A 27,852-nucleotide genomic window follows, 5' to 3' on the forward strand; every position below is an offset into this window, starting at 1 on the left:
TTTAAATATGAAGAATGTGCTCGACTGAAATAAATACTACGTAACTTTTGTTATCATGTAATGTTTTGAGAAACTGTCAAGTTAGCTGGGGTTGTAACCCCTGACATGTACACGTGTTGAAGCTATGCTTTACATTTGAAGCTCGTCAGACAGTAGAAACCGGCATACTGTCAGCAACTGTAAAAACCCGAGAGGAATGTTTGCATTCGTGGAGAACTTCGTGGATGCCTGGTCGCTTTTAAAGGTCGGTGTTAGCTCAACTTATATTAGCCAAATCAGGTTAGCAGAAGAGCTCGCTGCCATAATGTTATTTTGAAAGATACTAGATAACGGGCCTGCTGTGACTATACATTTTCCCATTCAGTAAAAACCCAAGTGTTGTTTATGCCTCAATGCAGATTGCACAAGTCTAATGTCAAACTGTATCTTGTTTTAAGGAGACAATATGAGTGGTCAAAGTCCTGCGTCTTCTGTCAATGGAGGCATTACTCCACTTCAGCAGATGGTGGCGTCCTGCTCCGGAGCCATCCTCACATCTTTGTTTGGTAAGATGTAGGGCTGTCACGATATCAGATTTTCACTCTAGATGATCGTGGGCAAAAAATGTCACGATAACGATATCGTCACGATATCAATAAGATTTAAATAATAATGGGACAATCAATCAAATTTATCTTTAACTTTATATATATATATATATATATATATATATATATATATATATATATATATATGTTGTGTTCTTTCTTTTGGCAGATGAATTACACTCAAAATACCTGTCTAAGGAGGTACTGAGACAATATGAAAATAGTAACTGTACAACTGCATATAAAAAGTGCAATTACACTCGATAGCTAGTTAAAAGGTAACCAGATGAACTGATAAACAGAAAGTCCACAAGGTGCGACATCTGCTATAACTACAATATTAACTGAAACCAAATCATTTGTGGCTAGCAGGGGACACAGCATTTGTGTGCAACTGAAGAATGACAACTAATAACTTTGGAATAATCCAGTGTCTACTGAACAGTCCCTGGCATATCTTTCTTTTTCTGTTTCCATTCTGTTTCCAAACTGTGTTCAAGTGGCACTGGGTCATTTACACAATATTATCATATACACATTTTTAACACAATATTGAAATTTTATTTTTTAATATCACGATTAGCGTCAATACCGGTATATTGCGACAGCCCTCGGAAGATGCCTGGACATCATCTCTCATGAAAACTACTTGTTTCACAGAGAACTGACTCATATTTCCTCTGATTTCAACACATTTAGAGTCAAGCAATTTCTTTTTAGGCGTGATTTGTATATATTCCCCCTACTCTTACGGTTGGTTTCTACTCTATTTAGTCCCTTCTGAAAATTAACCATAAAGACATCCGTTCATTACTTTCAAAACTATTACAGTTTAATACACTAGTAGACTTTGAAGTGACGTTAATTTGAATTAATGGTAATTTATAGAGCTGTATGTTGCCATTTGTTTAAATTCAAAGAGTCTTCTCTAATAGGGATACACAATGCATCACATAATAGACATTTTATAATAGACGTTTCCCTTTACTACTCTTGAGTTTCCTCACCACCATACTTTTCAGTTATCTCCCAATGCTTTTGTGTTACATCAATATTTTATTATTCCCTGACAATGCTTTTGCAATTCTTTGTGTGATTTTATGTTCTTTTACAAAATGTTTGGCCTACTTTCACAATACTTTTTTGCAAACCTCCCAGTGCTTCCTGTTTCCTTACATAATGTTCTAAATTTCCTATGTGTCACCTTTAAATAATTTTGTATTTACACTTGGATCAAAAATTAAGGGAGTGTGTTTGGTAGATTATTTCTTTATTGTAACAGTGCTTCTTTGCAATACATTTTATACCACTGGAAAGACCATTTATTCCCCCTTTAAATGATCACATTTGTAAGGAACATGCATTTGTGGGATGAGCAGCAGAGCTGAGTATGTTGTTTGTGCCCATGAAAATTTGATCAAGCTTCTCTGCCAGTGCCAAACAGCTTTTTCTGCCATTGACTCTTGTTTTGTGTTATTTGGTGGATTGGATGATTGCGGTCTGAAGAAACAAGACACATGAGCAATTTAACAATTTATGCATTTAACAAACAGGAGCCTCAGTAGTGTGTGGAAGAACCATACACATCCACAACAGCCTGGTATCTCCTCCTCAAACTGGTCACCAGCCTGGTCACACACTGCTGTGGGATGGCATCCCATTCTTCAACAAGCATTTTCACATGCCAGTCAATTGTGTTGGTCTCTCTGGCACACACAACACCCCAAGCTGATCCCACAAGTGTTCAATGGGGTTGAGGTCAGGACTGCTGGCAGGCCATTCCATCTTCTCTGCTCCCAAATTCTGGAGGTAGTCTCTGATAAAACCCCCCTCGGGGGTGAGTGTTGTCATCTTGGCGGATAGAATTCGGTTCCAGATTCTGGAAATAAGGTATTTCTACTGGTTACAGAATCCGATCTCGATATCTCTGCATTGAGATTGCCTCGAATGATGAAAAGCCTGTTTTTTTCCAGTGAGGGAGATGCTGCCCCACACCATCACACTGCCTTCATCAAAAGATATTACTCTATTGGTGCAGCAATCAGTGTAGTCCCCTCCACGTCTTCTCCACACTATGACCTTATGATCCAACTGCCATAGGCAGAATCTGGACTCATCACTGAAAATAACAGGTGCCAATGAGGCCCCGGATAATCAGCACCTGGGGTACCAGAGGCTTCAAAGAAGAGCCAGGAGCAACAGCAAAATAAGTTGTTTTTGCATTGGCTGAGAAGATTTGGCACATTTTTCATCGGCGACACCCACGTCCTCAACTCGGCTGCTCATCCCACAGATGCATGTTCCTTACAAATGTGGCACCATTTAAAAAGAAAATAAACAGGATTTCCAACCATAAAAGAATTATTGCCAAGAGGCACTGTTAAAACAAAGAAATAATCTACCAAATCACAAATTGCTTTACGTCCATTTTCACCAGCTGCTCCAGTGGATTGCACCAATATGGATCAGCTTATCAAATTTCTCTTTGAACTAGGCCTTAAGCCTTTTTTTTTACTACTGCCTAGTAGGTATGGTAATATAATCCCTAAAGTATTGAAAAACTTAAATGGGTTCATGGATTGATAGGTCTTCAGAAGAAAGCAGTATGGTTCTCCGCAGGATGCTGTTAGAATTGCATGAATAGCAAACATGGATTAGGTGAGAACTGTCTGCTTGAAGTTTAAGAAAAGTTCATTGTATTGTTGAATGAAGGCAGTTAAAGCCAAATCAGTTATTCTTTAACAGCTATTGATACCAATCTGATATGTAATGCTTTTTTCTTATCAATGGCCTTGACAGGCTGAAACACTCATGGATATAAGTTCACTTTGGAAACACTACTTATAATAATACATATAGTACAACCATTGGTGTATAATATAGGTAAAGTAAATGTGCTTAAAAGAAGCCATAATGAAGCAGTATCACAGTTGAAGTTGTTTCTTCTTTTTTAGTTACTCCTTTGGACGTTGTGAAGATCAGACTACAGGCACAGAAAAATCCCTTCCCTAAAGGTAAAGTCAATGTATATATAGGTCAAGCATTGTTTTTAATCCAGATGATATTAGATCAGTGCACATATTTCCTTAATGTCTTTCAGGGAAATGCTTTGTCTATTGCAATGGACTTATGGACCACATATGTGTGTGTGAAAACGGCAACTCCAAGGCCTGGTATAAAGCACCAGGCCACTTCAATGGCACACTAGTAAGAAACTCAATTTCACATACCAATTGCATATCACCACTTACATTTTGAAACTAGATTTGAAAGTTCGAGGTCTAGTTGTTGAGTTTGGTTCATTTTCGTGCTTTTACAGGATGCCTTTGTCAAGATAGTTCGTCATGAAGGCATAAAGTCATTATGGAGTGGTTTACCTCCGACCCTGTGAGTCTGAAGACTTCTGTGCCGCTTTATTTCCTATTTTTATAACAGTCATCCTACCCTCGTCTTAAAGTCAACTGCTTTAGCAGATGTTCAGGGTGCTGTTATTTCGAATGTAGCTATTAGTGGGAAACCATCTAAGGATTTCCTGAAGGCTGATTACTAAAGAGTGATTTATGGTAACATTTGTTGTGACTGATACATCATGTCTGTAAATATATTTTCTTTTTCTGCATTTAATATTTATCCCCAAACTTCAGTAATGTTGATGGATAACTTCTTCATACTAAATTTATCTGTCTTCAGTGTGATGGCGGTCCCAGCGACAGTGATCTACTTCACATGCTACGACCAGCTGTGTGCAGCTCTGAGGCTCAGGATGGGAGACTATGCTCAGGAGGCTCCTCTCGTAGCTGGAGCTGTTGCTAGAGGTGAGGGAACTGCGTTTTCGTAAATGAAAAGAGAAGAGGGAAGAGGTAGTGTCTGGATACAAGCATTCACAGCAGTTAATCAAATATTCTTTCTTTTTACCCTACAGACCTGTGTTTCCACCATTTGATCAAATTACATCTGAAATTCTGTCTGAAACAAGTTCTTAACATTGGCCTGTGTGGCTTTATTAGAAAGAGATTCAGAAAGATTAGATTTGTGAGGACATACTGTAAGAATGAGCTCTACAATGATTATAAAAGGATACACTTCCCTTTTGTCTTTCCAGTAAACTGAAAACAATTTTCAGTGACAATTAAGCTTTTAAAGTCAAAAGAATTTAGATATGTGGATTTTTTTTTCTCTGTGAGGGGATGATTTTTGCTCTCATCTTTATCCGCTGTATGTGTCAAGCTACTTTCTCCTCTCTCTCGTCAGTGGGTTCAGCAACGGTGATCAGCCCCTTAGAGCTAATTCGCACCAAGCTGCAGTCTCAGAAACAGTCGTACAGGGAGCTGATCGTCTGCATCCGCTCAGCTGTGGAGACAGAAGGCTGGCTGTCGTTGTGGCGAGGTCTTGGGCCCACGTTGCTGAGAGATGTGCCATTCTCAGCCATGTACTGGTACAACTATGAGAAGACCAAGGGCAGGCTGTGTGAGAGGTACAACACCAAAGAGCCCACGTTTACCATTACCTTCATATCTGGAGCGGTGTCTGGCTCTGTAAGTGCATCTATAAGGGCAGTGATAAGTTTGAAAGAAAAACGTCTTACTTCATAAGTGGACTTTAGTCTTATGATTGATATGTGATGTACACATATCTGTTTATTTCAGATTGCTTCTCTCGTAACGTTGCCTTTTGATGTGGTCAAAACGAGAAGACAGGTGGAGCTGGGAGAGCTACAAGCCAAGAACTGTAAGCATGGAAAACACTGGGCTTTCTGTTAATATTTCGAATGAGTAGTTCATAAAATCACAAAAGCTGTGTTGTGATTTTTGTTTGTAAAATTGAATTTTATTACAGTTTTAAACATGGGGTGCTAGCCAGTGGTAAACCCTGACAAAAACTGTATCACCAAACTTAATAAAAAATCATAACAGAGGATGTAATAATAAAATTAATAAAGAATAAATCCACAAAAATTGAAGAGAAATAATGATTAGAAAAACAACACATTCCTTTAAATCAAGTGTTTGGTGTGAAACTCAAAGAAAGCACGGTCATATACAAAAAAGCAAGCATAAATGTCTGTCACAGGCTTTTAATTTCAGTTCTTGATTTTCTTTTAAGATCTTCATAATTGAAAAAGTAAAAACAAACCGATCAGAAGGTTTAATAGCTCAACTTAAAGTTGGAAAAAGTTCTACTGAGATATTCTGTAAGTTTATATTTTTTTCATACCATTTCAAATTAAGCTTAATTTTTGTTACCTGTGGACAAAAATATATTTTGGGATATACTGATGGGCACTTTATACTTTGTATACTTTGTCTGGTCAACAGCTTATTTTAGTATAGCAAATAATTGACAAAGTAATTGACATTGAAAAGACCTTGGGTCTGTTAACTGTCATTGTGTTTTGAAAAGAAATCATTAACTACTAACTAGAGTTACACAATGGCACATTACATACATTCCATCCCTTTCTGTAGTATTTATTTATTTATTTATTTATTTATTTTGGACATACACAACAACAAAAAAATTAAGATAAAATAAAAAAAAAAAAACAGTCGAACAAATCATAGTTCATCATAGTTCATCTCATAAGTCCGAAAAAAGAGTAGGAAGAAGCAGAAGCTTTTCAAGTCCTAACCCCCTTACTCTACCTTAATACTGTCCACACATCAGTCCTTTTCCCAAACCCCAATTACCCCCCCACTCTTTTAAAGTGAAGTTCTTTGAGGTAAAAAGTGAATACATTAGTTACCAGACAGAGTGCAAAATGTGTCTCTCTTGTATTTAAAGTCATTGGAAAGCAATATAATATGTATTTTAGGCTTAAAAAACAAAATACTGTATCATTAACCACCAGGAAATAATTCAAATCTGAAAAGAATTTCTGAGTTTAAATTAAGTTTTAGAATCATAAAGAAAGCATAACCTCTTCTCTGGGGTTCTGTTGGCCTGTCAGTTGAATGTGCCAAACAGCGCCCTCTCTCTGTCAAAAAGTAGAATGGGGATTCTTCAAATCCTGGGAAGATACACCTGTGGAATTAAAGATAGCTAGCAAAACTGCAGACTGTTATGGTGTCTTGAAAATGAGCAGGATAAGTGAAGACTCAGGCATGAAGGAGGAGTGTGCACAAGACCACTATTATATCATCAAGCCCCACACTCTTTGAAACACTTTCAAACAGCCTAAATCCGGGGTGTCAAACTTACGACCCGTGGGCCACTTCTGGCCCACCAGCAGGTGCCATACGAGATGTTTAGGGAAACAGATGGACATTTTTTTTTTAATTTATTAATTTTCATTATTTACTAACTTAGGTGTTTGAAATACAAATTTTCACTAATTTTTCATGATCAAACTATAATAAATAATAGAAACGAAAGATCATAATACGATGCAGTAAATGAGTAAATATGGTACGTTGTACTCTCTTTAGAGCAAAGAGGAACATAAAAAAGGTGCACGTCAGAGCGCACAGCAGCGAACCTGCTTCATCTCAGCTCTGCAAACATGCTGAGAAAGAGAGAAGAAAGAAAAGAGATGCTGATACAGACTGCATGATTTCTGAGACTGAAGGAGAAGGATTTATTTAGTCTTTTATTTATTTATTCATTTATTTATCGATTATGATGAACCACCATCCTGTAGCATATTTAACTCCAGGTCCTGTCAAATGGTGAAAAATCCTCTCATAACATAAAACAGTTTCTTTATGATTGAACATTTAATCCTAATCTGGACACAGGCTGTCCTATGTTAGAGAGGTTGGCATTTTTAGGCTTGGTGCACCACTAAAAGGCATCAAATTTATGCATGGAGATGGCCCTGTTCATGACCCGTGCATGTATGTCAGGGGGATTCAGAGAGAATGGACATGCAGAAGAACAACTTTTGGGGCTCAGACATGTGTGTAAACGTCAAGTTTTCACTCAGCAGGTGAGGGTTTGTTGCAGTTTGAGTAGTAATAGCACAGCAGTCTGGAATAAATCTCTGCAGGATCCTCCTCTGTCTCTCTCATCTCCTCTCTGGACTCTGAACTGACCAGGTGAAATAAGGATCAGATCAGATTTTGTGAACAGGTTACAGTTTTAAAGCCACAAACAGTCATATTTATATTGAATATATTTATGATGAATATTCTAGTCTTGTAGATTTAGCATCAGTGGGCCTTTGAACATTAAAAATGTAAAAGAAAATTGCCATATGAAACAAGGACAGCATATTTATGCCTAACCTTTTTAGATTACTTGCAAGAAGCTTTCTAAAGTAGCTGATATACCCTTGGACAATTCTGAAAAAATATCTAATCGTGATTATTTTGGCTCATATTGCAATTTTGATATTAATTATTGTATTGAAGGGAGTAATCAATTTCGTCAGTCTCATTTTGATTAAGAAAAGCAGTAGGATTTTTATTGAACCATTTTTAAATAATGACACTTGAATGATTGCACGATATGCAAGGCATAACATTTCTCTCTCTCAAGTTTCGGTTAATTTCCCAGCCCTATTTCTTACATAGTTACAACTCTATCTGCTGTGGCAAGAGTTTGTTGACAGTTATCTTTGTCTTCTTAGTGTCTCCTGAGGTGTCCACCTACACCTTCAGTGTGATGAGCAGGATTGTGGCCCAGGACGGTATCACTGGACTCTTTGCAGGTTGATATTTTGTGATATTATTTTCCTTTATTCTAGTATTGCAGTGAATGACACATACTCACTCCTGTCTGTTTCCTCTCTGCCAGGTCTCCTCCCCAGGCTGATCAAAGTGGCTCCGGCCTGCGCCATCATGATCAGCACGTATGAGTTTGGAAAAGCCTTCTTTCACAAGCACAACCAGGAGAGGACACTCAGGCCGCTGCAGACAAGCAACACTTGATTGTCCTCAGGTCACAGCTCTCCAGATCAAACATCACTACGACTACTGCTCAATTACACCAGGAGAGGGATGCCAAGTGAAAGCAGAAACAGGAGATATCAAAACAAAGAACTGCTTGATGTATTCCTGCATACCAGATTTAACAGATGATCAAAAAGGATAAGAAAAGATTAGTTTTTATAATTTAATATTCTTATGGTCTGATATTCCTACAGAGTCAGTGCACAGTTGAAAAGAAATATTTTTGTCTGTGTTTAAATCATACTTTATGCATACAACAACCAGTAGATGGCAGCCATGTATTCATGTAGTTTTCTTCACATTGATCATGTGCATTGTGCCTGAAGTCCTTACATCACATATGTAAGATCAGTCTCTACTTGCTCTCCTGTATGGGGCTCTCTCTGACCGCTCCCTCATTTCCCAGTACAGAGTGAACTTTGTCTGACACAAGCCCACTGCTATGGGAAGTACATGCAGATGGAGGTATAAACACAGCAGCATGCTTTGGGACAAACTCTCCTCACTTACACAGAAACTAGAATTTTATGCCACTCAAATCACTACATAAATCCTGTTAGGCATGTTACAATCACTCCATAGAATGAGGAAAAAAAACGTTCATGTTCAAGATAATTTCTTCCCCCCTTATTGTTAAAGTTTGACGTTTATAGGATGCTAGGCTTTTGCAAATCCACTTCACTGTCCAATAAACACATGTACGGTGTTCAGTACTGAACAATCATCAATAAGATCCTGACTGTAAAAATTCAGGATCTAATTGATAGTTAACATGTTGATTTTTACATGTGTGTGACTTATTAGCTTCATTGGAGGAACTTAAGTTTTTGTGAGTGATGACAGAAATTTTATGTACAGAGCATCCCTCATGACAAGCAATGAAAGGCATTTTCACCAGTTAAGCATCGTTTAACAATCTGACTCCACACTTAATGGGGTTTGCCATGCTAAAACTCAAGGCATGTATTTGCCTTTTTTCTATTCAGAATATCTTTTAAGACTTAATTTAAGCTAGATTCATGTATCAAGTCAAGATAAAAATTCTATTTCAAGATATGAAAAGGAAAAAATGAGGTCTTTAAGAAAACCTGCCAATGGCGCAGACACAATGTTTTAAAATTAGATGAACATTAACTAAAAGAAACTCAAAAAAGTATGTATTTTATGCACAAATGGCAGAATCGTGTCTTATTGCTTGTAATGCTGGCCTTATTTTATCTTTGATTTGTTGAAATAAAATTGTATCTTTTTTTTTGTAAATCTAGGAAAACTTGATAAGTTTGAATATGTGCAGTGCGAATGTAATTAATTGATTGATAGTGACAGCTTCTTAGTTACACAGCAAGATAAGTCTGTGAACTTAAAATACCCATCCAATAGTAGCTATGATCATGTAATGCTGAAGTGCTTTGGTTTGAGGACACTGTCGCCACCACGGAGAAGAGAAGTATGACTATCGCTTCAATGACTTCCTGATACTATGATTTAAGTTTTTGCGGTGCAAACCCTTGACGTGAGCTTGCAAACATATGGAAATGTGTAGGGACCAGTAAGAGACAGACCCTGTGAGCGAGTGTGTGTGAGGAGACAAAGGATTTCTTTTTTTCCACTTCCTCTCCCATGTAACACATGAAGTTGTGATTTAAAAAAAACAAAACGCACTAAAGCTAATGTGCCAAAACAGTGTGAGTTTGAAGCTATTAGGCTTTTTTTCAGTATGACAAGAAACTGTGACACTTGTAAACACAAATGTTAAAATATTTTCCTGACTTTCTTTTTGAATGATTTTTGTCCATTGATTTATACATGCTTTATCCATTCATATATTCATTGTCAACAAAGAACTCACATTTCTTCATCAAATTTGCACTGTTTTAATAAGTGAAGTTTATTCAAAATAAAGCATATATAAAAGCAAAGAAATCCAATAAAACATAATACATGGCTGTGCAAATGACTGCTGCAAAAAGCTAAAGGCAAAGTCAGAACTTCACTGTTGAGGTACATGGCTAGTCACATTATACTTCAATTCTGCCAATACACTCCTTACTTCAACTAAACTGATGCAAGTTATCCTCCAACAATCTTTAAACACAAAGCATCAGATCATAGTATAACCACTGTGGTAACTAGCCATGAGAATACTGCATTTGAATATTTAAAGGGTGTAACAACAATAATTTGGGTCTGATAGAAATTACCATACAGTAAACCCAAGACAAAGTTGTGAATATAAATCATAGTGATCATTACCTGAGAACAAAACCTTGTGATACAGCACTATGCAAACAACATAACGCTTATGAAAAAAAACAGAACATTTATACCTGAACAAATGTGAGAAAGAATATGATCAAAGTGGAAATACTGTCACCATTATAAATCAAAGAGTTTACATCAAGTCAGAGGCAGCAGTATTAGCAGCACAGAAAAGGAAGTAAATAAAAATCAGATGTTTGTGACATAACACTTTCTAACACTTGAAGTGTTTTGTGTTTCTCTTCAACTTTATCACATCAACAGTCATTTTAGCATGCTTAAATCCTCAAAACTTAAAAAAAAAAACAAGAGGAGTGGAAAAACATGCTATTTACTGTCCTAATATTAGGTGATGAGGGAACTGACACTTTGTTGGCTCTCTAAGTCCACTGGCCAACCAATTAGAGAGTCTTCTCGTTGGCTGAAAAGGTCATTTACAATAACTAAAATCAGAAAAAAAATTTAATATAATTTGAAACGATCATAGAATACTTGATTACATGGTATTATTTTAAGAGGTAACAGGAAAACAGCCAGAGGTTTCAACTCATGTCACTTTTTTATATTTTATTTCGTCTGATGTATACAACTGGTGTCATGGTTTAACTGGTGTTGGATTAGATGATGACACTCGGTTAAATATTTTAATATGCAACTCACTTCCTGGTTTCAAGAATTTCTCAATGTCCTCAAAGACATTAATGCTACTTGGGAAAAGTTGCTGGGTCACAAACTACATCTACAGAAAAAAACAATATTAGAAAAGAAAATTCAGGTGACTTTGTAGATGTCTGGTCAACACCAAATAAATGGCAGTGGCTCAATTGTATTCTGTGACCCCCACTCAAACTTTCCCAGTAATGCTTATGTGTCTGAAAGCCAAGCATTTGCACTGAAATCCCCTGTTTATAAAACAAACGTATAATAAATAAAAGGTAACTATTCAAGTCTCATGCCATGGTTGTACAGGAGAGTTTTTTTGGTAGGTCCCAGAAGATTTTCAGGTCTCAAATTGGGCTACAGCGTACTGAAATTTGGGAAAGGCTGGGCTAGACAAACCTTTACCTTGGCCAAGTCTCTCCAGTGCACCGTGGTAAAATTGTGACCTTGATTTGGTTACTTCAGCATAGATAAAAGTGCAACTGGTGTGTGAGCCAGCATATGGTGAATAGTTGGAAAAGCCTTCTTTAGATTCGCCTCAGCGCACAACCACACTCAAAAGTGAACCCATCAACAATCAGAAAAACTGCATATGCTTGAAGAGAAAAATTATGATATTATGTGATATTTAGACAACATTTAGTTGCAATTGCGTCAGGTTAACGTTTCTATTGTGAAATGTTAGCTGGTCTCATGAGGACAAACAGAATGTAAAACATCTTGTTTACCTTCTGTTGCTAAGCAACCACATTAGCTAATATCACTAGCATCAGACATCCATCATATTTTTAACAATTTTTTTACAAGTTTATAGCGATTTCAAGGTACTCTCATACAAACAACAGTATCATTGTCTTTATTTTTTCACTGAGGGCAAGTTTATTAAAAAAAAACTAAATATTATGTAAATCAAATAATGGGGTATATTTACTTGTTCCACACAGGAAACAGAAGGGTGAGGCATGACAAATGGTCAATTTTCATTTCAGGCTATTGCTGTGAATGCTGAAGGCATTTGTTATTCTGGCTATTGTTATTCTGTGTGAAAAATGTAATATTTATTATTCTTCCGTTCACTTTTTGGCACGCGTCTTCTCCTACAAAATTCAACCTATGCAAACCATTCAACCTTCAGAATATTCAGCCTAATTAGGAGTCACCCGGAATGACTTTTCTAAGACCTCTCATTGATAGTTTCAGAGATATTCAGCAATTTTCAAAAAAGTTGGGACCATTGAAATTCAACCTATGCAAACCATTCAACCTTCAGAATATTCAGCCTAATTAGGAGTCACCCAGAATGACTTTTCTAAGACCTCTCATTGATAGTTTCAGAGATATTCAGCAATTTTCAAAAAAATTGGGACCATTGAAATGAATGGGTAGAATGTTCAAAAAGGGCTCAACTGCCACACTTCACACATCTTCTAACCTTCATTTAAAACCTTTAAAACCATTTATACTTAAACTTACAGGCTCCATTCAACCTCTACAATATTCACAAGACATTCAGCTATTTCAGTATGATTCAGCTCCTTCATATCATTCATCATTTCTTCACAGCAACTTTTCAAAGTTGATTCACTTTTTCTCAGCCTTCAGGTCATTTCACATTCATTTCAATGGGAAAGAACACACTGACAGTTGACAGTGGCACTGAAACCTTTTAGAGTGGAGACTGCTGTGTTTGAAGCCAGAAACCTTTCCGAACAAATGACAACTGACACAACAAATCTAACAACACACATATCAAAATCAGATTAGAACAGAGGACATCTTGTCCCGCCTCTGTGAAACCAGGAACCAAAGCCATAGCAACAACCCCTTCCCCAGAAATCAGCCAACTGTCAGAGGGACCCAGAAATCTCTCTCATGTGCCACAATGTAAAACTTTGGCCCAAACTGCTGAGCAGACCTTGAAGAGAGGACCTTTTTAACTCATTGCTGTGACCACATTTCTCACCCAAACAACATGAAATTAACATGACTGCTTCATCAAAGCCTTGTCTTTCTCATGGTGTGATCTGTTTAATGATAGCATGTACGGTCTTGACACAGCGCCCTGAGTTTCAGAGCATGTTTTCAGGTCAGATCCCACTAAAAATCTCACTGAACTGAAGTGAGTCTCCTGGCTCCATGGTAACATGTGCCTAACACTGCAGAGCCTGGATTGGATGAGTAGCAACCTTCCTAAACAAATTCTCACTGACACCACAAATCTAACACCACACACATAAAATTAATATCAAAACAGAGAAAATTGTGTCCCGCTACTGTCAAACCAAGAACCAAAGCCATAGCATGCATGCTTTTTGCGTGAGAGGACCAACTGTCCCAAGGAGTCAGAAATCTGCCCAATCTGCCACAATAATACAGACTGGGGGACTTTGGTCTTCAGACTCAGAAAGAAGCACTTTTTTAGATCATTCCCTGGCCTCATTTCTTGCACAAACAACATCAAAATAACATCACTGCTAGTTCAAAGTCTGCAGATGCTCACGCTGAAATCCGTTTAATGATAGCATGTACGGTTTTGGCACACAGAGAGGAGAATGAGACTGTGTTTATAAGCAAATTCCCCCAAAACTGGTCTCTGCTGTCACAGGTGTAACTGATTGTGCTTAGCAAAAGTGCTCTCTGTGATCACTGATGCGTGACCTAGCAGGCATCAATTACCATGGCAACCAGGGACACACAGAGGCTGAGCTGAGGATCCCAATCAGTTACAATGAGGAGGATGAACCTGTCAAACTTTTTCACTGTAGATCCAGTTCTGACTTCTCATTTAATCTAGATTATTTTTTTCTCTCTCAGTGTAGCTCTTTCAAAGAAATTTCTGATCAGCTACTGTTTAATCGGGTTAGAATTCTTTACAACAAGCTTTTTACAACCACTACATTAAGAAACCATTTTGTTAACTATAAACAGAAAAACAATAGCAGTTGGCCCTGGGCCTTTAAACAATAAATTAAGCTGGTTTAAAGGATTATTTTTATTTACATTTTCAAAGTAGTTCCCATTTCATTCAAACTTGTCTACCTCTTCTTTACTGATGAAGTTTTTTTTTTATAACATTATATTAAGCTTCTGCCCTATAAATTTAATTCCCACCATTAGCAGTTTGGCTTTAGCCGTTCAACATGACATTTAGCTTCTTTCTCAGATTTTTCCTACCCACCATTAGCAGCTCAGCGTCAGCCATTCAAGATAGCATTTAGCTTCTTTCAGGGAATGTCAAAAACCCTGCATTAGCAGCTTGGCTTTAGCCATTCAAGATTACATTTAGATTCTTTATTAGATTTTTCCTACCCACCATTAGTAGTTTGGCATTAGCCATTCAAAATGACATTTAGCTTCTTTCTCAGATTTTTCCTACCCACCATTTGCAGTTCCGCATCAGCCATTCAAGATAGCATTTAGCTTCTTTCAGGGAATATTGAAAACCCTGCATTAGCAGTTTGGCATTAGCCATTTAAGATTACCTTTAGCTTCTTTCAGGGATTTTTTTCAAACCCACTTTTAGTAGTTCGGCATCTGCCGTTCAAGAATTTATTTAGCTTCTTTCAGGGATCGTTCCAACCCAGCATTAGCAGTTCGGCACAGCCATTCAAAGTTACCTTTAGCTTCTTTCAGGGATTTTTTCAACCCAGCATTAATAGTTCGGCACAGCTGTTCAGTAAATCAGCATTCACAACACAATTTCTGAAGAAATTGCATTATCTAGTTGTTGAATAATTTTTTCAACATTACAATTGAAGACCTGAGGGGAATACCACAAAGTGAGTTCAACACTGTCTGATGGCTCATCAAGTCTGGTGTTCCTGATATACCTGGCGTCATCAGGCTGGTTACTTCCATATTCAACTCAAGGAAGCAGTGTGTTACATTAAGTTGCCGTTTTACTTATATTAATATTTATCATTAGTTTAGCTTGCATTCTGATAAACTGTTGGTCCCAGTCTCTTTTGAATGTGTCAGCCACACACGGTTAAAACCATTTAACCAGAGTAATCAGCAACTGTGATGAAGTTAGGTACACTTTATAAAAATATGTGGAATTAAATGGAGCTCAGTGAAAGTTCAAGCAGAAAGATTTTTTTCCACTCATTCATTAGTCACCACTTGTGTATACCCCTTCTTCCATCCTTTCTCTTTTTCAGCTTTGGTGATCAGCTGATTATAGGAGTTTACTCTCTTAAGTACTATGCTAATCAGATTCTGCGACAACCTTGTTTAAACAATCATCATGCACCTATCACATCATAAATCTGTCGTTTTGTCTTCCATAGTCAGCCTGTTGTTTCACTGTGGACGCTGCAACCCTCCTCCATCCTAGCTACCTCCATTCAGTTCATTAGCATCTAGTCCAGATCCACACAGGTCTTCTGCTCATCTCATCCTGCAAACCTCAGTCTCATACACCTCATTGGTTTCCTGGTCAAGCTTCTCAGAAGGCTGATCATACATCCCTCATCACCACCACCAGTGACCAGACTCCATAGGGGGGTATAGGTTGATGCCTTTTAGAATGTATTCAAGTACAATACTTCCTCCAAAATATACTAAAGTTAAAGTAAAATGACTGTTTTCTAAATGTACTCAAAAAAGTACAATTGCACAAAAGCTAATCAATTACAGTAATTTGAGTAAATAAGTAATGTAGTAAGTTATTTTCCACCCCTGTCTGTGCCATGCTTTGTCAAGAAATAGTATGGATGGAGCCAGGCCCACCCTCAGAAAATGCTGGACCCCCTATAAGTCCAACTGAAAGGCCCTCCACAGATGTGATTTAATTATATTAACACATGGATCAGCAACGTTAACACCCTAGTTAACATTCACCTTGGCCAGGCTCAGGTTAACTTGCTGAAGTTGAGCATTGTTCAGGTCCTAGCATGGCTATATAGAGTCCAGTACTGACTTACAGTTATGTGACATGACATGAGTCAGCCCAACAGCCCCCCTAATGGTCCACAGATAAAATAAACAACAAATACATTTTTAAAAAATAAGGATGAAGCTGGAAATCTTACCTAAAGAGTCAATAAACAAACATTTGTGACACGATTTAGTTGCATGAAGCTGGTGTTGAGTTTAAAGCAATCTAAAAGATAACATGCTACACCCCACCCTTGGCAAGTCTGCCTGTCGTCCATTCTTAAAAATCAAAACTAAACGTCTACACACAGCAAATCACCTACATTTAGAAAGTTCCCGGATTGTTTGACCTCAGGCTGTGGTCCATTTTTCAGTGTTCGTGAGCTATGTAGGCGTGATGCCAGGGCTGCAGATCTCTGTTGTAGGACTGGCTAAACACTCGTTAGACTTCAGGGTGGCCAGAGACTTATAGCTGGCAACTGAGGTCAGGGAGCCGCACAGACCTCTTAACGATGGAGTTTCTTCTTTACCTGAATGAGATGACACACAGTGAACAATGCTTGCTTTATTCTGAAGAAAACAGTGCCAGATGAAAAAATACCTTGTTGGGGCCAGTGTGTGCTGCTGGTCGGTCTGGCCTCCAGACTCATAGTGTGTGACCGTTCTAGAGATGTCTGCGAGAGGCTTATGTCTGCAGAGAGCTGCTCCAGGCTCTGGAAACTTTTGCTACATGGTGAGAAAAAAATAACAGATAAATCAAAATAGAGCAGATACACTGTGCTGAGAAAATGACTTACGCAACATGAAACACAACACTCGTTTTTTAATGGCAGATATATTCTATTATTTTGATATTAACAAGGTAAACCTTGATATTCAGCATTTATATGATATCAAGCATTTATATGATTACATTGTTAATGCATTGTTCTTCTTTTCAGCATTGTTTTGAGCTAAAAAAAATAAAAGAGCAATGTTTTCTTCAAATGAATAATATACTGATAGGAATGCTCATACACATACTCCTCCCACTGTCCCCTGCTCTTCCTGTATAGCAATGTATCCAAGGCAACAGCATTTGCATCCAAGGCAACTGGAGATGGCCACTGATTGGTCAGGTGGGCTGTCAGCTCCTGTCTGGACCGCAAATCATTGTTCTTCAGTACCGTCCTAAAAACAGACAGTGTAAACCGTCAAAACACAAACCACAGACTGAAAAACTCGCAACCGGAGAGTTTAGGGTTTGATCCTGCAGTCACATGTCAATGTGTCCTTGGGCAGGACATGTACCCCTACTTTGCTTCCACTGCTGTCAGCAGCATGTAAATGTGTATAGTTGGCTATGAATGGGATTAGTTAATACTGATTTCAACTCTACTCAGTAGCTTTCTATCAGTGTGTGAATGTGGAGTGAATGGTGTGTGACCTGCAGTGAAAAAAAGCACTGTGAGTAGTCAGACAGCTCGAAAAGTCTTTTGCAAGCTCAAGCCTTTTGTCAGACACCGGCATCTATTTTCAAAAATTCAATGTTCAGGCATTACAAACCATCAGCAACACAGGATATCTCACGCATCTGTCACTAATATTAAAAAATAAATCCAGCCCTTTAATATCCTGTGTCTACTGTGAGCATCCAGCTCTTTCGCTCACTCTGCTCATCACTTTGCTTTTCACTCTATTTGCATTTAAAATCACCCACTGACTCATCCGACTGTCTCGAGAACACAGCTTTAATTCCAGAGATCGTGACACAAACCCTCTTGACAGACTGGACCGCCTACGCTGAATTAGTGCTTAATCTTGAAGAGGCATCTTTTCGCTGACAAGAACATTAATGGAAAGATGCAGCAATGATGCAGCCTCCTTGCTTGATTACAACTGATTCAACAACAAATAAATAACAAAGCACCTGCAGCTCTTAGATGTCATGCTGGGTCCTGACCTCTGAATGTCAGACTGACAGCTGGATCTGCCACGGAGTACCCCTCCACTTTGCCGTCAGTAACTTCGCATGCACTCACTGACAAGCACACACAAGTAGCTGGACATATACTCACAGTTGGTCCTGTAGCTCTAATACGATGTACTCCAGCTGCTCCTTCTCCCGTGTGTGTGAGAGGTGTGTGTCTGCTAGGCTCTGCTGAAGAGCTTTGTTGTGAGACATGGCCTCTGACAGCTGGGTTTCTCGTAGACGAACCAGCTCTTCTAGGTAGCCCTGAGATAAACACACAAACAGTTTGGCATCTTATTGTTTCTGCCATGACTAACTGTGGTTTTCAAAATGTTTAAAGATACTTTTCAATTCCACATGTTTTGATATAATACAATCTTTATTATTTTACTGATTGATCAAATCAAATCAAATCAAATCAAGCTTTATTTATATAGCACTTTTCATACAATAAAATGTAGCTCAAAGTGCTTGATGGTACCAAGGAGTACCAAAGTTGTAAAAGCTACATCTATTTTGTTAGACAACTTCATGACAGGAACAATTAATCCTCCAAAAGTTGCAGAGAAACTCCTGCAAATAGTTGAAATTGCACCGGTGCCCAAACAAGACCGTGATGCCTAGGAATTATTTTTCTTTCGTTTCATTTAAACAGGTATCGATATCATATGATTTGTATTTTCATCATTTAGAATTTTAAAATCCTAGTAACATGGCAAGCCTAGTCTGAACACACAGCTTGTTTGGCTCAAAGCAAACAAAAAGGAAATGATAAAAACAAGAACTAACATCAAGCTCAGTGTGTGTTTTTCTTTTTCCTCTTGACGTTTCACACTTTAGGCATCTAATCATTATCCAGAAATGAAGCAAAATGTCACATTAGCATAAATTATCATTCAATTCATCATCCCAAAATAATTCAAACTCATGAATCAAGCACAAGTATTACCTTCTGCTCCAGCGCCATGCGATACTTCTGCTCAAAGCGTTTGCACTTGCTGACCAGGTTGCTCTGCTCAGTGAAGATAGAAGCAGCAGTTGCTGCTTTGTCTGGGGTGCTGTTCTCACTGCCACTGCCCAGGGTTCTCATCTCCTCCTCGTCACTGCTGATGCTGTCCGCACTGCACAGAAACCCACAGAACAAGTCTAAAAAATACTTACAATAGCACTGTAGGTACATACTATGTTTATCCAAGTAAATACCAATCTTAACATATAAATCAACCCTTTTTAACCGTTGCATGCTCCTGAAATAAAGTCTTAGACATTAAAATACTTTTGAGTGAACTTCAGGTAAGGTGTGTAGTCGATCACAGCGGGATAGCTGCCATCCAGACCCTCTCCTTTTAGACAGAAGCTGAAGATAAAAGACAGGATGGTCAGATCATACAAACAGCACTTCTTCCTGACAGAATTATAGCTGTGTCACTGTCTTCCTAATTTATTTGGTACCCAGTGATTATTATAAAATCATAGGGATATGGATGTAACAATACCCTACTATAGGATAAAAACGTACACAAATATGCACAGTTCAAATTGTTCTGAAAAATGTACAGTGCCTATGAAAAGTATTCACTCCCTTGAATGTTTTACCATTGTTTTTATTTCATTAATCAGTCATAGTCTATATAATTTGTTGTTGTTTTTTTGACTAAAAAATACAAAAAGCCTCTTTGGTATCAAAGTAAAACAGCTTTCTACAAAGTAGTGTCAATTAAACCAAATATGTAATGTGACAAAAGTGACTGCATTCTCTACCCCCCTAAAGTGGCTGATCTAATTCAACAGATGTCCAGCCAATTTGTGCTATTAGCACTAAACATCCCCAAGAGTTCAGTTAAATCCACCATCAAGAAATGGAAGGAATATGGCGCATGTGTAAATTTGCCAAGATCAGACCGTCCTCACAAACTAAGTGACCATGCAAGAAGGAGAGTAGTGAGAGAGGCCACCAAGACACCTATGACCTATGAAGGGGCTACAAGCTTGTGCACATCACCACAAACACACCATTCCCACTGTGAAGCAGGGTGGTGGCAGCATCATACTGTGGGGATGCTTCTCAGCAGCTGGCCCTAGAAGGCTTGTTAAAGACAGAGGGTAAAATGAATGGGGCAAAATATAGGAAAATCCTGGAGGACAATCTTTTTCAGTCTGCAAGAGAACTACGGCTTGGGAGAAGATTTATTTTTAAACAAGACAATGACCCAAAACATAGAGTGAAAACCACACTGAAATGGTTTATACACAACAAGGTGAGTGTTCTTAACCTGACACATCCTTCCACTGACGGCGTTTGGAAAAAGGCAGAGTCTTTGAAAAGAATTTGGAGGGTGATTGGATGAATGTGTTGTCTGTCACATCTTTCCAGGCCAATCAGAGCAACAAAATACAAGACGTCATAGCCCCGAACCGAGGTTCATCGCTACCAACAAATAAACTCCATAGATAGCTGCATAATGCCAACCATGGCGACTGTAAACATGTCAGTACACAACTCTTGTCGTTTTCGAAAAGAAAACAACTCACTGCTGTTCTTTGTTCTTCTTTAAAATGTCATCAAGTTCTGTTAAAACTGATGCTTTGGCAGCATCCACACTAATGTCTTCCGCCATACTTGCACTGGCCTCTTCTCACTATTTGCATACATCATGACTCTGCCGCGCCCGAAAGTACTGCCCCTCAACACTAATTGGTCCTGTCCCTTTCTAACCTGTCCCAAATGGTTAAGATGGAAGCTTTGCAAGATTGATTCGCCAGTAAGAAACACGGAAACAGGCGAAACCATCTGCTTAGCAAAGTTAGTGTTCTGTAGTGTCCGAGTCAAAGCGTAGACCCTGATCCAATAGTGAATTTGTGGCAGGGCTTGAAAGGCCTGCTCACGCCTAATCCCCATGCAACCTGACAGCGCTTGAGTAGTTCTGCAGAGAAGAATGGAGTAAAATGAATCTTCAGATGTGCAAGCCTGTTTGAGATCTGTTCGTACAGACTCAGTGCTGTGATTACAGCCATATTTTTATTCAATTGAAATTACTTTGTAGAATTTTTTTTTCATTTTGAAATCACAGAGGGTTTTTTGTAATTTGTTTGTTATAAAAGCCAAATTATATCGACCCTGACTTATTTATAAAATCATTAAAAGGGTAAAACACCCAAGGGGTGAGTGCTTCTTAAAGGCACTGTATCCTCTTTTTTTACCCAGCAGAGGACACTTCTGCCTCTGTTTTCTCTTTTGATGTCAGACACTCAGTTTGAAAGTTTTCTTGTTGCAGTTTGCTGTGCCTTATTAGTATATGTAATAATGTTAACAATTTGGACTTTGCACTGTTGAAATCATTCACCAAGAACCTCCACTACATTATAATGATATAAATTTGATCAACCTTAACTGTGCCAGAGAAATTGTATACCACTTCCAGAGACCCTTTGCCATAAATGTAATTCCTGCAAAGACAGCTACACACTGACCATCCAATAGATAAAGAAATCAGGATAGAGAAAGCCCAGAGAGATGCTGTAGAAGGTACCTGAAGTCGATGGTGTTGAGTCCGATGAGTGTGTCAGCTAACAGCCCCGCCTCCTCCCCCAACATGATCGCTCCATCCTCATAAAACCTCCTACAGTTAACACAGGCGCACAGCATCCACACTATTTCAGCTCTGGTCTAGGCGTTAGAGGAGGTATCTGAATGTGTTGAAGAGGAAGCTGTGAGGTGTATGAGTAAGACAGACAGACCTGGTTGTTTTTAAATCCCTCAGTGCAGAGGAGATGTACTCTGATAATCTTTTCTCCATCAGGACCACTCTGATCCACGCTCTGCCCTGTGGGAGTACGCAGCGCTGTTAGTGGAAACTTTAGGACAAATTAAATCACATAGAAAATAAGTGAGGTTCATGCTCACTTCTTCATGTTAGCAATCACAGTCACAAAGTTAATATGTCAGCTGTTGCAGACATATTCTTTTTCATTATCTTGTCTTAGCTGTGAATACTGGCACGGTAACATTTACAATAAACCAGCTGAAATAAATTACAGCTTAGGCTAATTATTTTTTTACATAAGCCAGGTAGTTCAAGAGGTTTTATCCCCCAAAGTTAAACAGATTTTCTACCAAGAATCAAATTATCAAGATTACTTTATCTTATCTGTCCAGAGAAACACTGTGCAGGATCAACCTTATCTGTATATTTAACCCTTCAGTATCACTCTGGACAACTTTGTCCAAAAGCGAGCATTTTTCCCTTTATATTTTAGGAACATTTTTATGGACTACAAAAAGATTTTGATTGCTATTCAAAAAAATTCACCAAAGAAAAAAAATATGACAGCCCCCAGCATGTTTTGTAAAGAAAATACCTAATTTTTTGGTTGTGATTTTCTTATAAAACACTGACACCATTTATTCAAATTGGTATTTAAAGTGTAAAAATCCTGAAAATAATTATATTCGCTAGTTTTGTTCAGGACTGAAGTTGATTGGAAAATCTAAACCAAAAAAGGTTATCAATATTAATTTGTAATATTTTTATAACAGTTTTCATAAATGGACATTTTTTCCACAAACAGCTGATAAGGAAGTAAAGTTTTTAATCCAACACTACAAATAATCTGATCATGTCTCAATTTTATTGCCGATCTTTCACACATCCAGGACTATAATTAAAAATAAAATCCCCTGCCACCTGACATTCATTTTTTCTGGAAAATAACTCTTTTGTTTGTTTTTTCCCCAAAAAAAGTGCAGATGTAAATTTATATGGCATTGTCATGACTGATTTTTTTAAGGGGCTGAGAGGCCAAAAGCATTTCTTTAAATTTACTGTCTAAAAAAGTGGAGCAGGGAAATTTCTGTGTGTAATTTGTTTGTTTGTGTGAGTAACAGCCAGTCCTCTTGTTTTTTTTTTTACCACAACCTGATGGAAGAACAATATTTACTCCAGTTATTTGTTCTGTTACTCACAGGTTAAGTCTGAGTCATGTTTTACCTGCAAGTGTGCTCTTAGCTTTTTTTTTCTGACTGTGCTCGGTTTGATCTTTGAAGGGGACAACACAAAGACAGCTCACATTACAAATGACAGATTCTGAATGATGAATGTAATTCTGGACATTTCAGGACCAGGATTAAAAAATCTGGGTCCTAAACAAGCTGAAATTCATAAATTCCTTTAAATACGTAAAATATGTTTGTAATAAAATCAGGTATACATTTTCAAATGTTTAGATTTTACTTCTTCAAGTCTCCAAGATTCAAGTCCACCCTGATTAAATTCCATTCAAACCCGAGATTGGTTTATCCTCACTTTTGCTCTTGATGATCGCACATTCTCCATGCTCTCGATGCTCTTGATGCAGTTATGTGGGACTTTACAGCAGGCAACTTTGATGCAATCCCAAAAACTTCGAGGACTCTCATAGCCAAACCAAGTTGTCTGACCTGAGAGACAGAGAAATAAAGTAGGGTACAATTTTCAAACAATTTTTAATTTAAAAGATTTTCAAAGTGCTTTCTACCATACAAGTTTGGTTTCAGTCTGTAGTTTCATAGGAATATAATGATATATATATACTGTTTTTTGCAGCAAGAAGGTCTGAAACCTCATACTTCCATACTATTCATACTAAATATAAAGTTTAACAGAGTAAGTAAGCACTCTGAGTTAGATGTATGTGTTGTGTTTATGAGAAATCCCCAAATGAGAACTAGACTGGCCATCATTCTTAACAACAAAATAGGAGCTCAGTCCTTATTGGTCAACCGCTTCATAATGCATGTGAACAGAGAGCTAAAAACAACAAACCTAGGAGTTTGACTTCATTCTTTTTATAAAAAGTCATTACTCAATGATATATCTATCAGATAAACTTGATTTCTGCAATATTGTTCTTTAAAAGGATGGATATTATACCTTAAAACACTTTAAAAACATAGAGAAAAGGGAAAAAAAGCATTGAAATCTGTATCTTTGACATTAAAAATCTGTGTTACATGTGGATGAGGAATTTTGCTGAAGATTCTACCTTTAAGTCGATGGCTGAGGATTTGCTCCAGAATGGAAACAAAGTTAATAAACTCTGGAGACGAGTCATCTATCGTTTCAAAACAAGAGCGATCCAGCAGAGTCTTTACTGAAAACCTGAAAAAAAGAAGACACATAGGTCATAAGTTGCAGAGCTACAGCATAACTGGCAACTTCACAAATTTTGCAAACAGAACAGAAAACATGATGCTAGTTGTACATTAGTTTGGCCTTGAGAGCTTAGATTAAAAGGAAAAACCCTGCATGGAGGCTTGTTCGCACTCACAGTTAATGAAAACATACTGTTGGCTGCTTTGTGGGAAAGGTTTTAATAAGCTTTTTTGGAACTTGACACTCGTGAATCAGGATATCTCTGCATCTGCAGCTTCAGTTTTCATATTCTTTATTCAAAAATGTTTCACTTTGGACTTCATCAACATTACAGAAGAGAGTATCCCTTTTGCAAAGGATGAATTGCCACTTTTTTACTCTAGCACCTAAATTTCCACATCATTCCTGTTTCCTATTCCCTTAACTACAAGACAGGACAAATACACACCCCCGTTGTAATAAAGCTGTGATTAAGTTGCTGAAAAGACATCAGCAATAACGTGCTGCCTACGATGACAGTCGTGTGTGCTGATGGCTCTAATCTGATCACAGCTAATTAGTCAGGAAGAAGAGTTAATGAACAAGACTGCAATGTGTCGGTGTGTGTGTTTGTTGTGCAGATAGTGCCACATTGTGTGCACCCTTAACATCAACCGCATAATCTCTCTTCATATCTCTTTTAGCTTGTTGCTTAGCAGCACAGTGACCGCAGAGTGTTGTTTCCTGTGAAAGAACTGATTTTGTCTTATTTCAAAATGATGTTTGTAATCTTACATCTCGTGTAGTTTCTATTTCAGGTTTTCCTCTAGAATATATTCCACCCATCCTCACAGTAATTAGCCTACTTCGTCTGACTTACTTAGTTAAAATCAAATGCTTTACTATACCGAGACAGGGCAACACATTAGTCCTTTTGAGGACTAGATTGGATTTTTCAAGTTTTTCAGTCATGTTGGCCCTGATGTTAGGCCCCTCTCCCCCAGGACCTACAAATAAGCGAATGAAACATCAGTTTTAGTTTTTATGGAGAAATCATTATAGAAGAAGCCAATGTGCGCTCGTTTTTGACAAAGATCAACATATATCAGTTATGTGTGCAATCAGGATTTTTTCAGATGTATAAAGATACAAAAATCTTTGCTTTAGATTTGCAAATGCAGCACTGTGAAAACTATTTGCCCCTTCCTGATTTCTTATTATAGTGGTCTGGCTATCAGTTCGTGACCTCAAGGTTGAGTCCACTTGGGTTATGCAGCAGGACAGAGATCCAAAACACACCTGCAAGTCCACCTCTGAATGACTTAATGAAGGTTTTTGGAGTGGCCTACTCAGAGTCCGGACTCAAATCTGATTGAGATATTGTGACATGACCTTAACCGGGCCTTTTATGCTGGAAAACCTTCCAGTGGCTGAATTAAAACAATTCTGCATAGAAGAGAGGGCCAAAATTCCTCCACAGTGATGTGAAAGACTCATTGACAGTTATCACCCATGCTTGCTTGCAGCTGTTGCCACCAAGGATGGCATAACCAGTTTTTGGGTTATTCATCCATCTATTCATTTTCTACACCGCATATACCAATCAGGGTCGGGGGGATATTCCAGCTATAATTGGCCAAGAAGCGGTGTACAGTTTAGGATGTCACAACCTCAGTAGCCACTAATTCACCTACAGAGGAAGGAAGCAGAGAGACTCAGAGAGAACTCACATATGCACAGGGAGAACATGCAAACTCCACACAGAAAGGCTCTGACTAGGAACAAACTGGGAACTTTCTTTTGATTTGTGACCACTGATTTGTTTTGATTTGCTTTGTGATTTAGACTATTGCTCTTAATCACAAAAAACATCAGTAATGGCAAGGCACTGAAACATTGTCAGTGTTTTGGTGTATGTTAGACAGAGTACAGGAATCTGCTTGAAATCTTCAAAATAGAAAACACAGACTTACCCAATACTGGGTGTCTTGTACTTCTACTTTTGTTGCCATGGTGTCAAAACAGGTGTCAGTATTGACCATTTTTCCCTGGAACTGTATCGAAGTTTGAAGTTGTGTTTCTTACTCCTCTTCTTCCTCTGCTCGCCTTGAGCCAGTCAGCCTGAGCTGATGGCAGGTGCAGAGGAAGAATGAGGCAAGTAAAACCCAGACCAATCAACGAGTGAGGAGGATCTGTGTATAATTACTCTACCTTAATTCTGTTTCAAGTGACACTAATGTAGGAAATCATACTGTGCACAGTCAAACACCTGAGGCTGGAAATTTTGTTCTTATGGGAGCTGCCTGACTGAGGGATCACTCATCACTTTGTTTCCTGAACATCCTCAGTTTACACCTTGGTTTCTTCCCTTTTCTCTAATTCTCCCTGACTCTTTTGTCAAAAATATACCACTGGGATGTCAGCGAGTAACTGACATCTGCCAGCAACAACTAGAGGACCACAGATCAATACCCAGTGCACTGTGAGCCTTCACTACAACTAAGGAGAGGGAGGAAGGGAAGACAAGCAGGCAACACTTGTACACACACCTCAGCAACCATTACCAATGTGAAGAATGAACCTCAGAATACAACCGTTCAGTACTCAGTATCTTCTCCTATATTTCAGGGGGGAAACACAATATTGAGGAAAATTTCATATCTCTTCATATCATTAAACTTTTGATTGGGGGCAAAAAAAATTATTAGAAAAATGTTGGCAAGAGTGGAAAAGAATTTGCTCTCTGGCTTCAGTATTTCTAAAATCCACATAATCAGTGAACCATTAAGTGTGTTCTTACTAACTGAATTATTCCTATCATGGGTTTTTACTAACTGAAATATGCCTATTATTAATTTTATTTATTCTGTTGGTTGGCGTGATAATTATGTGTGTTTGCGTAAGTGAATGAAAATTATCATGTAAAATACACACAATGTAGGCTAGCTACTTACCTGAGGCCATAAAGCGGCTTGTCTTTAAATATTTAATAGTATTTTAATACAGCTCAGGCATCAAATACAGACAGGGTTATTCTCTTAGCATGTGAGATGATATTTTAAAAAATAGGATGAAGTCACGCGGTCGTCCCCTCTCTTGAAGCTATAACCTCAAACAAACACGATCCACAGATATGATCAAACCCTCCTGCAGACATCGGGCTGCAGACGCTGTTTATCCTCCCTGTCAAGGAAAAATCAGTGTGAGGAATCCCCACCTGCACACCGTCAGCAAGTTCCTCCTCTCCACCGCAGCGCCTCGGCCCGCTACCCGCTTGCGGCTGAGATGCAACCCCACGCCGAGCGACGCCATCCCCGGCCCGTGTCCGTGACTGCGGCCGGCCGGAGGCTCCGCTCCCTTTATGCTGCAGGACCAGCTGTCTCCTTCACCTCCAAGGAGCACACGCTGCTAAACAGAAAGATGAAGAGGGGATGAATAAACCAATGTCGATGAAATGTCAATGACTTCCGGTTCTTCCTTTCAAAATAAGAGCATTGTCTGCTCAGCGCCGTGTTGTT

General features: G+C 38.3%; 2 protein-coding genes across 5 annotated transcripts; one reads left to right on the forward strand and one right to left on the reverse strand.

Annotated features, from left to right (window-relative positions):
- The first annotated feature begins 58 nt into the window (after positions 1-58).
- Positions 59-10,245, forward strand: slc25a40 (solute carrier family 25 member 40). The gene is made up of 10 exons (XM_041793492.1): positions 59-244; positions 438-545; positions 3,542-3,601; positions 3,688-3,794; positions 3,907-3,974; positions 4,278-4,402; positions 4,839-5,122; positions 5,234-5,315; positions 8,155-8,235; positions 8,322-10,245. Exons 2-10 carry the CDS (start codon positions 446-448, stop codon positions 8,453-8,455), a joined length of 1,041 nt encoding a protein of 346 aa, XP_041649426.1. The 5' UTR covers positions 59-244; positions 438-445; the 3' UTR covers positions 8,456-10,245.
- Positions 10,246-16,160: 5,915 nt separating this feature from the next.
- On the reverse strand, positions 16,161-27,724 carry rundc3b (RUN domain containing 3b). 4 transcript variants are annotated; one of them, XM_041793488.1, is made up of 12 exons: positions 27,552-27,724; positions 24,246-24,361; positions 23,528-23,661; positions 23,213-23,260; positions 21,963-22,048; positions 21,755-21,844; positions 19,501-19,581; positions 19,174-19,345; positions 18,331-18,488; positions 17,297-17,443; positions 16,875-16,999; positions 16,161-16,803 (listed from the first exon to the last, which is right to left on the reverse strand). In XM_041793488.1, the coding sequence occupies exons 1-12, from the start codon at positions 27,644-27,646 to the stop codon at positions 16,658-16,660; spliced, it is 1,398 nt and encodes a 465-aa protein (XP_041649422.1). In that variant the 5' UTR covers positions 27,647-27,724; the 3' UTR covers positions 16,161-16,657. The 4 variants fall into 4 exon arrangements, with proteins under 4 accessions (XP_041649422.1, XP_041649421.1, XP_041649425.1 ...); XM_041793487.1 differs by having other exon boundaries at positions 17,291-17,443; XM_041793491.1 differs by lacking the exon at positions 23,213-23,260.
- Positions 27,725-27,852: the final 128 nt, after the last annotated feature.

The sequence above is a fragment of the Cheilinus undulatus genome, linkage group 8 (assembly GCF_018320785.1).
Source record: "Cheilinus undulatus linkage group 8, ASM1832078v1, whole genome shotgun sequence".
Taxonomy (NCBI): Eukaryota; Metazoa; Chordata; class Actinopteri; order Labriformes; family Labridae; genus Cheilinus; species Cheilinus undulatus.